Source organism: Verruconis gallopava (genome assembly GCF_000836295.1).
Source record: "Verruconis gallopava strain CBS 43764 unplaced genomic scaffold supercont1.43, whole genome shotgun sequence".
Classification (NCBI taxonomy): domain Eukaryota; kingdom Fungi; phylum Ascomycota; class Dothideomycetes; order Venturiales; family Sympoventuriaceae; genus Verruconis; species Verruconis gallopava.
In genome coordinates, this window is record NW_015622179.1 from 183,628 (window position 1) to 199,603 (window position 15,976).

The following is a 15,976-nucleotide window of genomic DNA, read 5'->3' on the forward strand; positions in this document are numbered from 1 at the left end:
ATTTTAGAGGTCGTGAAGATTTTCGGAGACCTAGTAAGGCAAACTTGAGAAAGCGAATTCGTGGAATATACAGCCTTATTTCAGAGTAGATATTCTATATATTTCTTACAATTCAACCATTACGCAATCACGTAATTAAAGATGACACGAACAGTTCTAAGCCTAAAAATAATTTTTGTTTTTTCTACCAAGATACCACTTACTCTTGGATGGATGGATCCTTAGAAAGCAGCTGTTTGGAATACATTGCCGTAACTGAGGTCTAAATGTCTCTAAATTAACTCCTTTTAGGCCAAAAATGGCATTCAAATCTTTATCATTGACAAGGAAGATCTCGTCTACCTTGTAAACGGCATGCGAACAACAAAACCCTTTCTCATCACGTACAATCATGAAGTTATCGCTTTCCAAGAGCAAGCTTATTCTCATAAGTCGTCAAATCCTTCATCACATCCCGAATCCAGGCCTTAGTCTCCTCTGGACATTCCATTAAGGGCGCCCTTGGCAGTAACTTTCCTTTATATCCCCCAAGCCACTCTACCGCGTACTTGGTGCCATTCATTCCGGTCTTGCCCATTCCCCACTCGGCCTTGCTAATCATTCCTTGCAGCTTCTGCGCCTCAGCGAGGTTGCCTGACTGGAAAAGTTCAAAGAGCTTGACACAGGAGCGTGGATGCGTGTTGGCGAGTCCAGTTACAGCGCCACAAGAGTTGGCAATTAGGCCAGGGACAAGCCAGTCACTGGAGCCGCCGAATACGGCAAAGCGGCTAGGCGCAAAAGCGGCGGTGAGACGTGCCAGCTTGCCTACGTTTCCGCATGTCAGTTTGACACCGACGATGTTCTGAGATGGAGTTGTAAGTATCTCAATTGAAGACGTTTTGGAATACACGACGGTTTAACATACGGGATGGTGAGCGAGGCGGGAAATGAGATCCGAGTTCATATCAACACCCTGTGTGACAGCAGGGAAGGAGTATATGATAACTGGCAGTGGTGACCTATCAGCAACCTAGATGAGATGATAAGAGTCAGTCTCGCGTGTTGTTTTGGGTAAGATCGTGGAAACATTCACTGAGGACGATTTGGGAATATCACAAAACGTACCATGGTATAGAAGTTCTCGATCAGAACAGGTGTAGAAGCAGCAGCCCAATAACTCGGCGGCAGAACCAACGCAAACTCGGCGCCGTTGGCTTTCGCATCCTGACATAGCTTAACCGTTTCCCTCACACTCTGCGCTGAACAACCAACCACAAGCGTGGTCGTCGCGTTCAACTGCTGCTTGACGTCGTGCACGGTCTTGATTATGGCATTGCGTTCCTCGTTCGCCAGCATTGGGGCCTCGCCAGTGGTTCCTAGGACAGTGATACCGTGAACGCCGGCCTCGATGAGGTACCTGGCATGTCTGGCTTGTGATTGCAGGTCGATATCTTGTGCATCGTCGTCTGTAAAGAAGGTGATTGTGGGACAATATATGCCCATGGGGACAGAGGTGCTTTCTTCTGATATGGAACCCATCTTAACTTGTTCTTGCTCTTATTCTGTGCTTTTCATTGATCTATGAAGGATGTTTTATTGTCTCCACCAACGATGGTCGTAATACTCGGAGTGCCTACAGACGATGCAGATTCGAGGACGCATGAACAAGGGAATTACTTCTTGATGGTTTCCGAAATCTAAGAATGCAGAAGAGAAAAGGTTGGGGGGGAAGACAAAAACACCCGGAAACGACAAAGAAAGGTCTCCAATTAAAGCGAAAGTGCGGAACTTTCTCTCCACAGAAAAAAGGACGGCTCAACAGCCCTCGCATGCCGGGCCTGGATTTGCATCTAAAAATTTGAAGACCTCGGCGTACCTGATTCACGGCGAGCGAAAGATTCGGCGACCGCTTCTCTCAGCCTCGTGTCAGCGCATGCACCCGCGGGACCAGTCGCAAATGCAAGGGTCATTGCCGATCGGCTTCCCGTCGGCACGACGGGAATGTCAAGGTTTTTTGCTATGCGAGTGGCAGGTAGGAGAGCCTGACGCAATTGGTTTTTTGGGCAAAAAAGAATTTGCTCGCAGAAGAAGCCGCTGATCCTAATGTTGGGGCTAACTAACCCTCAAAGATCAGGAGATCCGCTGTCACGACTATTTCTCGCCCAAACTGACTCGTGAGAAGAAGTCCACACGCGTGCAATATGCTATAGTCGCCAGGTCCAAAACACTGCGAGCAGATGGCTTTACAGCACAAGATAGTCAACGATCGAAGTCCCCTCCGAAACTCTATCCGTCAGTCCTCTAGTATGATAATGCCTGTTTACTTGTTTTGATCCTTCTCAAAGCAGACGAGTGCTAAGCACAAGCACGTAGATAATGAGAATTCTCGTGACACTCGCACTACCAATTTGCTAGCTCTGACAACAAATTACAGCCTACATGCATAGTGGATATGTGCGTGCTCAAGATATCTATCAGTCCTCTGTAAAAAATTTTTGGATTCCTGCCTACGATGTATGGATTGAGGAGAAAAGATCGTTTCGGGTTGGGACTTATGTGCGGCGATGCACACCAAGTTGATTTACAAGAGAGATTACAAGCACAATGTTAGTGATATAGCTCCATTGCAAATTTCAGGGACGATTCAGGTCTTTATGGTGCGATTCTATGGATATGATACGTCGCAGCGGTTTTTTGTTCTGTGTGGGCACGAATTGGGTGAGTTCAGGAGAGTTCGCGGTGCTTCGTGTTTTTGATGACTACTTCATGTCAGATAATGTCGTGTAAGTTCTTAGCAAGGCACAACGCATGACTGGGAGGTCAAACGCTAAGAACCTGGGAAAATTCCCCTTTCTAGTGGGACTTCTTCCGCAGTGGGAACTTTTCCCTGTCCCCTGCTGAGAGTTCTATTCCTCATGATGTGTATTCATTAATTGATGCTTTGTATCTCGAAGTACGCGAGATTGATTTACTTCGACGTATTAGAAAACTTGGGTCTTTTCGTAGATTTATAAGTAAGAAACATTGTGCACAATATCTTATCATCTTTCAATTTGCATTCGAAAGCGAAGATATACTTTCGACTGAAGCCAAGAATTAGATAATCTTCTTTGATGGACACAGTTCGTTCGAGAAACTTGTTTGTTACTCTCGGGAGATTAAGCGATCTCGACATTTCCAAAACCAAAGAAATTGAATTAGAACCAAAATAATGGGTTCTATGATCCCTTTTATTTTTTTTTCATTTCTCCAATATTATTTTATCTACTTCACTTCGTCAGCCTTCTCGACTTGGTGCTCAATATGGCAAACGTCAGCAGCAGCCTTGAGTGACGGATCCGGTGAATTCAGAATCATGGTCTTCTCTTCCTCAGTGGGGTAAGCACGTTTAAGCATTGTGAAAGCAGATTTCTCGAACAGACGATCCATGGACTCGATAGATCGCCCTTTCAGTTCTGGAAAAAAGAAGAAGACCCAAATGACCGAGCCGAAGGTGAAGACAGAGAAGATGAGGTAGGCGCCCCACTTATGGAGGTTGAGCATCATGTACGGCGTGCTTCGCGTAATGGCAAAATTAAGGAGCCATTGGAAGGCGTAGACAGAGGACATGGAGATGGCACGGACTCTATTGGGGAAGATCTCAGAAGGGACGACCCAAGGGATGACAGACCAACCGAAGGACCATCCAAAGGCGTAAATAAAGATGGAAATAACACCGACGTATCCACCTGCGCTGACCTGTCCTGTCTTGATAGTGGCCACCTTTACAAAGATGGTGAGATAGAGCAAGCAGCAGGCTTGGATTGTGGCTCCGATCATGAGAGGCCGTCTACGTCCAACATTGTCCACAATCAAGAAGACATAGATCAAGGTTGTGCAAACTTTGACAATGCCGTACACACCCGTCGCGAGCAGGGATGTACTAGTTCCAGTAAGACCGACAGAGGCGAAGATGGATGGTGCGAAGTAGTTGATGGCGTTGGTGCCGGTCATCTGTTGGAAGATCTGGAGGATCATGGCTAGAAGATACCGACGTCGGTTGGCAGGAATGACAGCAATTTCCTTGATGAGACTGAGAACGGAAGAGCCTCCAACGGCAGCCCTTTCAGCGAGAACAGACTCAGTGATCTCTGCAAGCTCTGTAGAGACAAAGGGATGATCGGCAGGCAGCTGGCGGATATATGTAAGAGTGCGAACGGCTTCATCATGGCGGTCATGAGTGATCAGATAGCGAGGAGACTCTTTCTGAAACAGCATTCCAATTAATAAAAGCCCTCCAGGAATCATCTGGATTGCCATTGGCACACGCCATTGCTTATCGCTGATGTGTTTCCATTCGCTGACGGCATACTGCTGGGAATCAGCTTACTGAACATTACAAATTTTGAGAGTGTATGAGTGTATGACTTACATTAATCCAGAAAGCAAGAGAAAGCGATATGAGTATGATCAAGTTGAAACAGGTAGCTAAGGATCCACGGATCGCCTTTGGTGCGCTTTCAGAGACGTACATTGGAGCGACAACGGCGCAAAGACCGGTAGCAATACCAGCGATAACACGACCGGCATAGAGAGTGCCTATGTACGGGATTAACAAGCCGCAAAGAATCGTCCGACGCTGTAGATACCCACCAAGATTAGCAACAAGCTGGAGAGAGCAGCCAATAAGGAAGATGACAGCTCCGATCATCAAAGTCATCCGTCGACCAAACCGATCAGCTGATGTGTATGCCAAAAGAGAGCCAAGGACAGCTCCAGCTTGGAGAGTGGTTACAATATTGGCGGAGAGAGTGGGAGCTTGGTAAGCATTTGGACCATTTGCTAAAAGACCAAAGGTCTTCTTGAACGAAGGCAAGACAATGATGCCGCTGAATACGTGTAAGCCAACGCCATTGCGAAGATCTGGACCCAGACTGAACCTACCCAATATTCCCGGTATCAAAGCCAAAGAGAGACCCTGCCATACAGGCGCTGCCTGTCGCAAAAACAAGTCTCCAATTGAACACCTCAGAAGGCATCGCCTTCACATCTGCGCTGGTGAGGAAACTGAACATGATGGGCGGGTGCAGACTACGGTGAGTTCTCGAACACCTCTGTGGTCGAAAGCGCTCTCGGACTAAAAGCGACCCGGTTTTTTCACCGTAGTTGAGAAAGTCTGGAGACGATGCTCTGGGGGGAGCCAATTCATGTGGGGACACATTGGGGTAAATATGCATTTTGCTCAGGGTTGGACCAGGACGGAGGCGATTGGTTGTGTCGGCGAGGCCAAACGACCTCGTCGATGCAAGCGACGGTGTGGACCCTTGGAGTTGGGTCGAGGGAGGAGGTAGCCGACGATGTGGAGAAGCGGCCCCGCGTCGATAGTCCGGTCGAACCGTCCGGGGTAAACGCCCCCGAGAAGCACTGCATGCCATTCGTCTGAGTCGCTCGATTGGATTGCGACGTTAGGTGAAGATATACATGCCTCCTGCTGAGATTCGAGGCCCACAGTAGCGATGGGTGGTAGCAGGGAATCATGAATTTCGTGTTCGCTGTCTTGCTTTTTCCACGACAGCATTGGTCAACTGCTTGCTACTTGTAAGAAAAATACGACTAGATGCAAATAGATCATTTACGTCTTTTTCAGGAGCAATCTCCTGCTGACATGGCGTCCGCCAAGATCTGAAGAGCATACTGCGAGGGTGGTTCAAGTCCGAGCAAATCACGAGCAATCAGACAACATGACCCACTCGCATTGTCTATATTTCACGTCGTCTAATGCTCTTACCGGCTTATCAAATAAAATGACTTGTCTCTTTGGGCTGTTTTATCCAATGGATGATCTGACCAGGTGATACTCTAATTGAAGAATGCCATCGTTTTGGAACTAACCCTGGTCAAAAATGATACACGTAGGTCTTGTTGAACGAATTGTGCAGCCACTACATTTTACAACTGGCATTTATCGAGGTGTAATTCGCAAATCGGAACGCTGGATGAAAAAGAAACCATAAAACACACTTCTCCATGCTACGTCAGTCGAGCAGCCTCGAGGTGCACATGTTTTATACCGCTTCTCTCATACGTGTAGCTGACATGCACACCACCTTTTCCATCACTGATGATAGCCGGATAACTAAATTCACTTTCGCCATCGTTCACAATGCCCTTAAGTTTTTTTTGTTTTCTTCAGTACTTGCTTCTTCTGTTGTGTTTGAATGTGAACTTACCGTATCTAGCGCTACAATGCTGGTAAATCCAGCTGGTGGTGGCTTATCTTCTAAGCTCACGATCGTTCGCCAAGTTTTACCCTCATCTGAAGAGCTAGATATTACCAGAGGCGTCCGTGGGCCCTATAAAGGTCATGTTTGCAGCAGTCCTCAACGACTTCGAAGGTGAAACATACCCATCTCTGTTGCACCGGATTATGTACCACAAGCCATGTTCCATTTTCGAGGCGAAGAGCGTCCAGGCCACTATTGTTGTTGAACAGAGGGGTCAAGTACATCTTTCCCCAGGTCTTTCCATTGTCGTCAGAATCAGATCGGGCAACAAAGCCAGCAGAGCTCCGTGTCAACATCGTAATCTTGTTAGGAGCATAGTTGATCAAACTTGGCTGAATAGCACCCTCTCCTGGCCATGATGTCCGATCAATTGGCGCGAATTCTGACCGCTGCCATGTTTTGCCACCGTCAGAAGAACGGTCTGTGAAACAATTCCAGACCCCATCTGGAGTTTCCAAGGAAGATGGAGCAATTATGGACCCATCGGACAAAAGGATAGGCTTGTTTTTTACAGGTCCACGGCCACCTAATCTACATTAGAGCAAGCCTCGAGCGGGAAAACATATGAGCATATTACCTTTGTCTCCAGGAACAAGTTCTCGTGGCCTGCTCCAAGTGCTTCCGCCATCCTCGGACTCAATAACTTTAGTATACCACGATGAGATTGGAGAGCCAACTTTGTAAAAGAGGAGAACTTTCTCGGGATTTTGAATTTCCAGCAATACAGGATTCCAATGTGCTAATCCATCCTCAGCAGCTACAGGGTAGGAATCGGACCAGGAGCTATCTGCTTGAGACAAGTCACGTGTTGATAACCAAATCTTGGTGTCGGGATATCCCTCTTTGGTGCCACCAAACCAGGCACAGAGCAGTTTCGTGCCTACGAGAAGGAGAGTGCTAGCGTGCACTTCCGGCTGACGGGGATCTGAACGTACAGGGAAGGACATAAGTGTTATTCTTGTAGCTCCAGGTCAGGATATGTCTGCATTGCTGTTTCGCACTACAGTTTTGCCAGCATCTCAAAAGTTGCGTGAGCAAGACTCTTTGACGAGATTTTCAACCACACCATCAAGCCAGCAGTTTATAGAGTCATGCGAAGAAGGCGCCAGCAGAAGACATGACAGTTGATAGAGACTGACGAGAACGACATGGAGAAACGCCCCGCAAGCGATCGGTTCGAGATCGCTTCGATCGGAAATGTGCGGGTCCCCGCAAAACAAAATTGGCACAAGCCGACCCCGCCGACATTGGCGAGGAGAATTTCCCGTGCCATCGTTTCGACAAACTACAACCTCGCCCATCTTCTATCCCACAATATTCGGCTGCTCCGCTTTCTTTGTTCTCATCTCGCTCGGCTTTTGCATCAACTGTCTCTCACGAGGGTGATGGTCTGACCATCTCGTTATTCCTACAACCCCAGCCAGTCCAAGTCCGAGCATCAATCCGACTCGAGACGACGTCGCTAGCGTCGGCTCGAGTCCTGTTCAGCTTTTCCTTTTCCTCCTCATCGGTACTGCCGGTATCATGACCTCTCCAGTGGGACCTAGAAGCTTCCCTGGTGGTATCAGTGCATCGCCCAATTCTCAGTCACAGTCCAATGACGGGGAGCACGAGCCGACAAACTCTGCCATTTCATCGGACCCACAAAGTGCAGCATCTTCGTCTAACCAATATAGCATCGCGCCAAGCTCCAGCACTCGTAGCGGCCCTTCCAGAGGTTTTGGGAGATCTCGTCGAGGTTGCTATACATGTCGGAGGAGGTTAGTCCCTTTTCGAGCCAGTCTAGTGTCACTTCCCATGAGTCTCAATGGCTCAATGCACCTTGCTGATCATAGTCCAGGAAGGTAAAATGCAATGAAGAACGTCCCGTGTGTGGGCATTGCCGTCGCCTTCAGCTTGCATGCAGCTATGAACCTCTATCTACTAGGCCGTTCGATGCTTCCCCAAAACTGCCGGGTCATCGACAAAACGCATCTTTGCCTCGCGAGCAAAATGCTGCACTTTTGACAGCCCAATCCTTCTCTGCGCCTCAAGTGCGAGATAACCCGAGCGAGTCGCGCATTGTCAACACATCTAGAGCTCAGAGCGTAAGCCATGATGGAGATGCAGTGCCAGATTACGAGTCCAATTTGATGGGGCAGATAGTTCCAAACCTAAACTTCGAAGGTCATCTGACAAGCCAGACAACACAACAGCGTATGTCAGGCCCAGATACCTGGGAACTCGAGCTACTAGGAGAGGACAGCCTTTGGGCAAATATTCCTATTCTATCAAACTTTATTTCAGTGCAAGACTCGCCGCCATACGAATATGTGTCCTCCCATGATGTTCCTCAGCCTTTAATGAACCCTACTCTTTCTGGTAATGGACAATTTGTGAATGGCATGGCGGCAAACGGAACGGGAGGAATGATAAATCAGGTACCAAAGCAGCACTCTTCTGATCAAAGTACCTTTTTGCCCGCGGATGAAATCACTCTTTTGAGACATTTTGTGGATTTTGCCGTTCCACCAATACTCATAGGGGTAGAACCCAGATGGAACTCATCGCGAGATGCGCTCCTTCGACTGTCAAAATCAAATCTTCCCTTGCGTCACGCTATTTGCGCCTTCTCTGCTTTATCACTTGAAGAAGCTGAGACAAGGACGTCATCTGCAAGACAGTCATCAACCTTCTATTCCACTCTGGCAATGACTGAATTGAACAAGTTGCTTGATGAGCAGGCAAATGGAAATGCTAGATCAGACTCACAAGAAAGCATTTTGGCAAGTATATTTTTCCTCTCTTATGTTGAGCTGATCGTCTCGAATGCTCCTAAGCGTTCAGTCTATTTATTGGACCGAGCCCATGCTCTACTGAGCAACAGATCCTCTTCTGCTTCCCCGTTATACAATCAGCTACAGATCTGGCTTAAATTGTTGGATGCGAAAGTTGTGAGTGCCGGCGGCAAAGGGATCCATTTGCACACGAATCCGGACACTCAGGATCTCGACATTGTGCGCGAAAGCTATGACTCGTCTGTGATCTGCGAACAGTCCGGTGTAACCACTCCAATTCTAGAAACAGAGGAGATTCTGTTCAATTCGTTAAACCGCCCATCTTACAATTTTTACGTGCAGGTTCTGAACTTTTCAGGCCGCATTGCACGCTTAGACAAATGGCATCGCTCTCGGGGATCCGTGCAAGACGAGCTCGAGGTAATGCTCGCTGCAGATAAGGTCATACGGGACCTTAATGCTCTCTGGACTCGAAGACCTGCAATTATTGACCTTGCAGATCAGAGAGAGCAACTGCGGCAGTATTTAGCCCCAAGCCTTGCAACTAAAGTCGAGCACCATCTACGCACATACACGGCAAACTACTACGCTTGTTTCATCCACCTTCAGCGTGTCGCATATGCACATTTGAAACCTATCTCACAAATAAAAACTTCTGTCGCAAAAATTGTGCATCTTTCTCGACTCACGGTAGATGAGGGGCATGCATTGCCTGTGAGCATGCTCTGGCCGCTGATGATGGCTGCATGCGAAGCCGAGGATGAAGAGACGCAAAATTGGATTATCAATTGCATCGAGGGAATGAAAAGTAAAGTTGGGAACGCGATGAGAACAGCTAAGCTGGTTAGAGAGATTGTGAAGAGACAAAAGAGTGGTCAGAGAGCAGATGCTAGGACGGTCATGCATGAGGCATTTGGAGCAGTCTTCGCCATCATTTGAACTCTCAACGGGAGCTCTTTCTAGACTTTCCTATCACCTAAATACTTAGACTACCCTAAGCCATAAACATAACTATCTTATTACTTTCCCTTCCTTAATAAGCTCTAGTTATCCGTTGTTCCTCTGCTCTAGGAAGCTTATCCCTTCCGAAGTGGCTTACGTTAGTGAAGCTAGTCGGTTATAGGATAATATTCCTAACATAGATAAACTAGATAGTTGAATTACAGAGAGCGAAGTATGGTGAAAGGCTATTCCTTTATACATAGTAAAAGTAGGTACTTACCCTGCTTATTTAATGAGTAATATGAGTGCTTCCTGTAACTATAATCTATTCTAACCATGCCAGCCAATAGTTCTCCTAGTGCTATGCAACCTGATCATCTTGATCATTCCATGATCAACATGATCACCTTCACGTGGCCTTATGTTACTTTGTAACATGGAGGAGGCTTAAGATTATATGAAGCGCTAATTCCAGCTACAACACCGCAAATCATATGTTATATCTATTATAGATATAATTATTTGGCTTCAGAATATATGAAATATAGGATAGATTACTAGTATATAATGTGATGGTTGTTATACATATATTTAAAGTTCTTGATGGCTGATGTACTGCGCAACTTAGTAGGGTACGCAACTTGGTGGTGAAACAGTGAAAAACGATACAACAGATGTGGATGGGTTCCATGTGACTTGCCTGGCATTCCAGGGCTAACTTCGCTTTGCTGGACAACGTCAAGAATCACCAAGCACAATGACCAACTAAAAGATTTACTCCTGACATCTCCAAGCGAGTTCATCAGTGTAGTTTCCTGGACCAACGTAAAAATTTCTAGAGGGATACTTGCAATGCCTACGTTTATACGCATTTCCGGACTCTTGATTTCCGTTCACGAAACCAGTACCACGAATATACTCAGGAGCTTCATCACGCTCAACCCATGCAACTATCCGAGCAAGTACGTTGTCTTCTGGAGCCTGCTCCAAAGCTTTTACCTTGGACCCAAAGGAATACATGCCCAAACTATACGCTCCATTACCCATTGCACAGTGGGCCATACCACTAACGCGAAAGTAACGATAGAACGTGTCAAGAGAAGAAGGCGTCAAAGACATCGCTTTAGCCACTTGAAGATAATATACGGTGCTGATCTCCGACGAAATGATGTTATCCTCCAAGCCGTGAAGGGCAAGGAGTTTTCCGCCTCTGTTCTTGAAAGCCGTCAGATTTGCATTAAAGGTGTTGATATCGAACGGATTATGTGCTGCGGCTGTTGCAAAATCGGCCTTTTTCAAAGTCTTAGGGTCAAAGGCAGGGTCGTAGACGACATATCGATACCAAGCCGAGGCGAACGCGGAGATTCTTCCTGAAAAGTAGGCGCCATAGCTTGTGAGCTCTGTGCCTGGCTGAAGTCGAGGGTACAAAAAAGCGCCAGTGGCATCATAAAGAGGTTGGTAGATGGCTTGGACTTTTCTCAATTGAGCTTCGTTCAGGCATGGTTTATTTTTTCTTGCCGGGTGGCTGCAGATGAGGGCTGTAAAGTCTGGATTACAGAGATCCGGATCTTCGATAATTCTGCACAAAACTGGTCACTTAAAAAGAATAATACTTGTAGTGAAGTGATTTCTCACCTATCTGCAGCACCATCGAGCGTATCGCATTGATCCAAGACTTCTTCGTGGATGGCTTCCCAGACAGATTCTGTGATGAAATCTGGAGACTCTGTGTCAAAACCAGCTATAATACTAAGCCATGCACCCCAATTAATGAAATTAATGAAGTTAATTGCAGGAGCGGCAGCTATAATGCCGTCAAATATTTGCGGAAAGGACTGTGCCATTTTGAACCCCTGTCTTCCTCCTCCTGAGCAGCCCATGAAGTAGGATTTCGATATTTTCCTTTTGTAGAATGCTTCAACGACTTGCTTGCCAACGATAGCTCCAACATAGGTGGCACGATAGGCATAGTCTTCCAGAACTTCAGGATGTTGATAAAAGTGCTTCGCGGATGTTCCATTATGGCCATTGTTTCCGCTAATTGTCGCAAACCCCGAATATGAGCCATATGATAAGTCTGTGTACTGTATACAGCCTGAAAGGCCACCATTACCTCCACTAAGTAACCGACCCGACCAATCTGCAGGTAACCAGGCTTCCAGAGTCACTTCACTTAATCCCGAAGTATTTATATGTAAGGCGATACGACACGTGTCCGCATGTATTGTACGGTTGGGTGAGGTGCCTTGAGACTTCAAACATGACCGCGGCTGCTCAAGTCAGATGAAGATTGAGAAGCACCATCACTCAAACTCACAACGTCTGGAATTGATAATTCGTATCCCTGTGGTAGGAACTGACTAAGATGGACTTTGGCGATGGGTATGTCAAATTCAGAAACAAAGGAAGAGCAGACATCTCGGAAGCTTCTCTTATGTGAGTGCGAATCGAGGAGTGGTGCTTGACTGGCTGCTCCTGCTATTATTCTGAAAAGGTAGAGGAAAGGAAATGTGACAAACATCATAGGGATTTAGGAGTGCGAAGTTTGGTCTTGAATGTCACGACGTTCTAACTCTTGTATAAACGATGTGCACTTCATTTCCACGGAAGTATTACCTCAGACTTCCGAGCGGAATACATTTCCAACGTATTCGCGGTCGTATCCAGCAGCAGTGAATACGACGGTTAACATGAAGGGGTTATGAGGGACTGACGAAGCAGGCCTAAGCTAGAAAGGGACAGCTACCCGCCATTAAGGATACGTGGCGTTAGGATGAGATAAAACGCCCAAATCAAATTGCCGTCAACAAGACAGGGGCCATCATAAATGTGGGGCGCAGATATAAACGCGCGAATCCAAACGATGAAAATACGTCGTATAGATCACGTGACTACACGCTGTCCGTCTTCAACTCGTGGTTCGACGCTCCGCGCCAAGCCTGTTTGATGTGAGAGGATTTGAAGAGAGCATACGTAGGTCCGTGACTGGGGATAAGGGAAGAGGTTCAAATATAAAAAGACATGATAGGGATTCTCAATTTGAAAGCAAGTCCCGAGTTGCTTTGCACACCCTATCTCTTGCAAAATAACTTATTCCTGAACCAAACCTTTCATTATCTGCAGGCATCTCATCTATTAATCATGGCCGTACTACAGACTACGAAAGGAGGGTATTATCTCTGGAATTACCTTCCATCGATTCCCGCAGCGGTAATATTTATCCTCTTATTTTTGATCATGTCGGCTTTGATTACATGGAGAACGTTGAAAACAAAAGCAAAATTTTGTATCCCATTCGTAATTGGCGGAATCTGTGAGTATTAAATTACCCTTACACTAGATTCATGTACTGAGAGAAAACGCAGTCGAATTTGCTGGATACTGCGCCCGAGCCTCAGCGTACAACAAGACCGGGAAAATTATGCCTTACGCCGTACAAAACCTGTACATATTACTTGGCCCAGCTCTATTTGCAGCGTCAATTTACATGTGTCTTGGCCGTATTATTCATGGTGTTCGCGGCTATCAGTGTTCCCCGGTTCCGGCCCACAAACTCACAAGGATATTTGTTTCCGGCGATGTCGCCTCCTTTATAGTCCAAGGAGGCGCGGCTGGTCTAATGGTCACAGGAAAGTTCGTCAAAATTGGGGAGGGAATTGTTATATTCGGTCTCTTGATCCAAGTCATTATGTTTGCATTCTTTATCGTCACGGCGATCATTTTTCGAAAACGAATCCGACGAAATCCAACTGAAGAGTCGCTAGACCCGAATATTCCCTGGCAAAAAAGCATGAAAATGCTTTATAGTGTCAGCACTCTTATCATGCTACGATCTCTTTTTCGTGTTATTGAGTATGCCTTAGGGAACAACGGTTATCCTCTCAAGCATGAATGGACACTGTACATTTTCGATACGGTACCGATGTTTTCTGTTATGGTAATATACTATCTGTGGTTTCCGACTTGGATCTCGGTGAATGGAGTTGGATTCAAAACAGGACAGACTTTGTTCTCTATGGACCACTCGCGTTAGGTTAGCATGATTATCATGAAGCGCAGCCAGATGATAAAGGAGAATTCCTTAACTTATATTTCATGGGACATTCAATCTAGATATATGATTTTATATAGCATCTTTACAATTAAATTTTCGTTGTTGGGTTATTTTCGAGAGAAGCTGTGTATTTAGCTCGGCACTTGCTTTGTCAGTAGAGGTGGACTCTGAATGAGGCTAGCGTATTGCCTATTCAGGATCCGTAACTACTGGATAGCAGAGGTGCCCAGGGGGGGAGGGTGGGGCGGTGTGAGAGAACACCTGGCAGGCAGGATAGCTTGAGATCAGTTAATCCAATCAGACATCGACCATACATTGAGCACACTGACATGCCTTAGGTGGCTTAGTCAGCGTATTCGCATTCTCGTCAAATCTCCGTTCCGCGTCCCATCTCGACTCTTTGATTTCATTCCGCAAGTTCTGATGCCAGAAAGTTGCTATGCCCCAACGTCGGCCGCATAAAAAATCTAGGGCTGGATGTCAAGAATGCAAACGTCGCCATATTAAGGTGAGCGGCCCATTATCTCCCGAGACTGCATGAACTTCTTAACATTCGTTTTCTAGTGCGATGAAGTCCGGCCCACTTGTGAAAACTGCTCTTTGTCGAGTCGAAATTGTGTGTACAGGCACCCTGTCTTACATTGCCTCCGGCCCAGTCTCCAAGCCTCCAGCCTTTCATCTTCCAATCAAGTCGTTGAAGTAAACGTAGCTGGATCTTCATGTCCACCAAACCCAGCGAACTTGCAGACGGCTGAAATCACTGCCTCGACAAGTCCAGCAATAACAAGCATTTCAAAACCAGATAGCCCAGCTTACAGTCAGGTTGACCTGTCAACTCAGCCTCTCAATATGGGACATATGCAACTTCTAAGTAACTTCATATTCGAGACAATGCCAAGCTTAGCCGAGCACAGAACGTTTGATCCAACTTACAGTCAGCGGATAATATCTGTTGCTCTTAAAACCCCATATCTCATGTATGAAATTATGGCACTCTCTGCTGTACATTTAAGTCGTACAAGAGTTAGTCAAGCGAGATATTATCTTAACGAAGCCATCACTCTCCAAACAGAGGCCTTGTCGTTGTTCAATTCTTCCATGGGGGTAAGAAACGTAACCAGGGCTCTTAGTTTAATGTTTGACTAACATGGCCGAGCAGAATAAGAGCATTGGCACTACCGCAGAAACTGACATTCCTTCGGCAATAAACGATATACGCAAAATTGAATCAGCTCCAATGTTGCTTTTCGCCAATTTTCTTGGCATTCACGCTCTTGCAGACACAATATCACGAGCAAAATCGGATCCAAATAGCTCGCTCAATGATTTTGTGTCGTATCTATATCTACATCGGGGAGTTCGCTCCATCATTGGGCAATCTTGGAATTCGCTGCTGCACTCTGATATCTCTCCGATTTTAGTTGACACACAAGCGTTGCTATCTAATAATTCACCAAAACTTGATGAAGAAATATTAGAGATATTTCAGCGTTTTAACAGTCTAGTCGATGAAGCTGATATGGATGAAGCTTCGAAAATTGCATGCCGCAGTGCTATTTCACTCCTGCAATTTGTCTATCGATATGCATACCCTATGCGTAGTGAAAAGAACCAAAAGAGACCACCTGGCATAATCTGGGCATGGCCTGTTATGTTGCCTGGTGAGTTTTGTGATTTACTAACACAACGTAGGCCTGAAGCCCTTATAATCCTTTGCTATTACGGGATTATTCTTCATGAGCATCGTCATCTCTGGTTTATAGATTGTATGGGTTGGATAATTGTTACCAGCATATCAAATTTCTTAGGTCCCTATTGGAAATCATGGCTAGAATGGCCAACAAGAATAATCTTTCAGATTCCTACATAGTTATTGAGATATGATTAGAACGTATTGTTATACAAATGCAATTTCTCATACGGATAAGGGTTAGGGTTAGGGTTAGGGTTAGGGTTAGGGG

At 46.1% G+C, this 15,976-nt stretch overlaps 3 protein-coding genes across 3 annotated transcripts; 2 read left to right on the forward strand and 1 right to left on the reverse strand.

The window, feature by feature from the left end:
* Nucleotides 1-5,988: 5,988 nt before the first annotated feature.
* On the reverse strand, nt 5,989-7,359 carry PV09_08622 (uncharacterized protein; the record flags this gene model as incomplete). Its single annotated transcript, XM_016362546.1, has 4 exons — nt 6,820-7,359; nt 6,365-6,768; nt 6,189-6,311; nt 5,989-6,126 (listed from the first exon to the last, which is right to left on the reverse strand). Exons 1-4 carry the CDS (start codon nt 7,187-7,189, stop codon nt 5,989-5,991), a joined length of 1,035 nt encoding a protein of 344 aa, XP_016209688.1. The 5' UTR covers nt 7,190-7,359.
* A 579-nt stretch (nt 7,360-7,938) lies between these two features.
* PV09_08623 (uncharacterized protein) lies at nt 7,939-10,014 on the forward strand. Its single transcript, XM_016362547.1, has 2 exons — nt 7,939-8,002; nt 8,083-10,014. The coding sequence occupies exon 2, from the start codon at nt 8,375-8,377 to the stop codon at nt 9,956-9,958; it is 1,584 nt and encodes a 527-aa protein (XP_016209689.1). The 5' UTR covers nt 7,939-8,002; nt 8,083-8,374; the 3' UTR covers nt 9,959-10,014.
* Nucleotides 10,015-14,823: 4,809 nt separating this feature from the next.
* PV09_08624 (uncharacterized protein) lies at nt 14,824-15,724 on the forward strand (the record flags this gene model as incomplete). The annotated part of the gene is made up of 3 exons (XM_016362548.1): nt 14,824-15,119; nt 15,175-15,676; nt 15,708-15,724. The coding sequence occupies exons 1-3, from the start codon at nt 14,865-14,867 to the stop codon at nt 15,722-15,724; spliced, it is 774 nt and encodes a 257-aa protein (XP_016209690.1). The 5' UTR covers nt 14,824-14,864.
* Between the last annotated feature and the right edge of the window lie 252 nt (nt 15,725-15,976).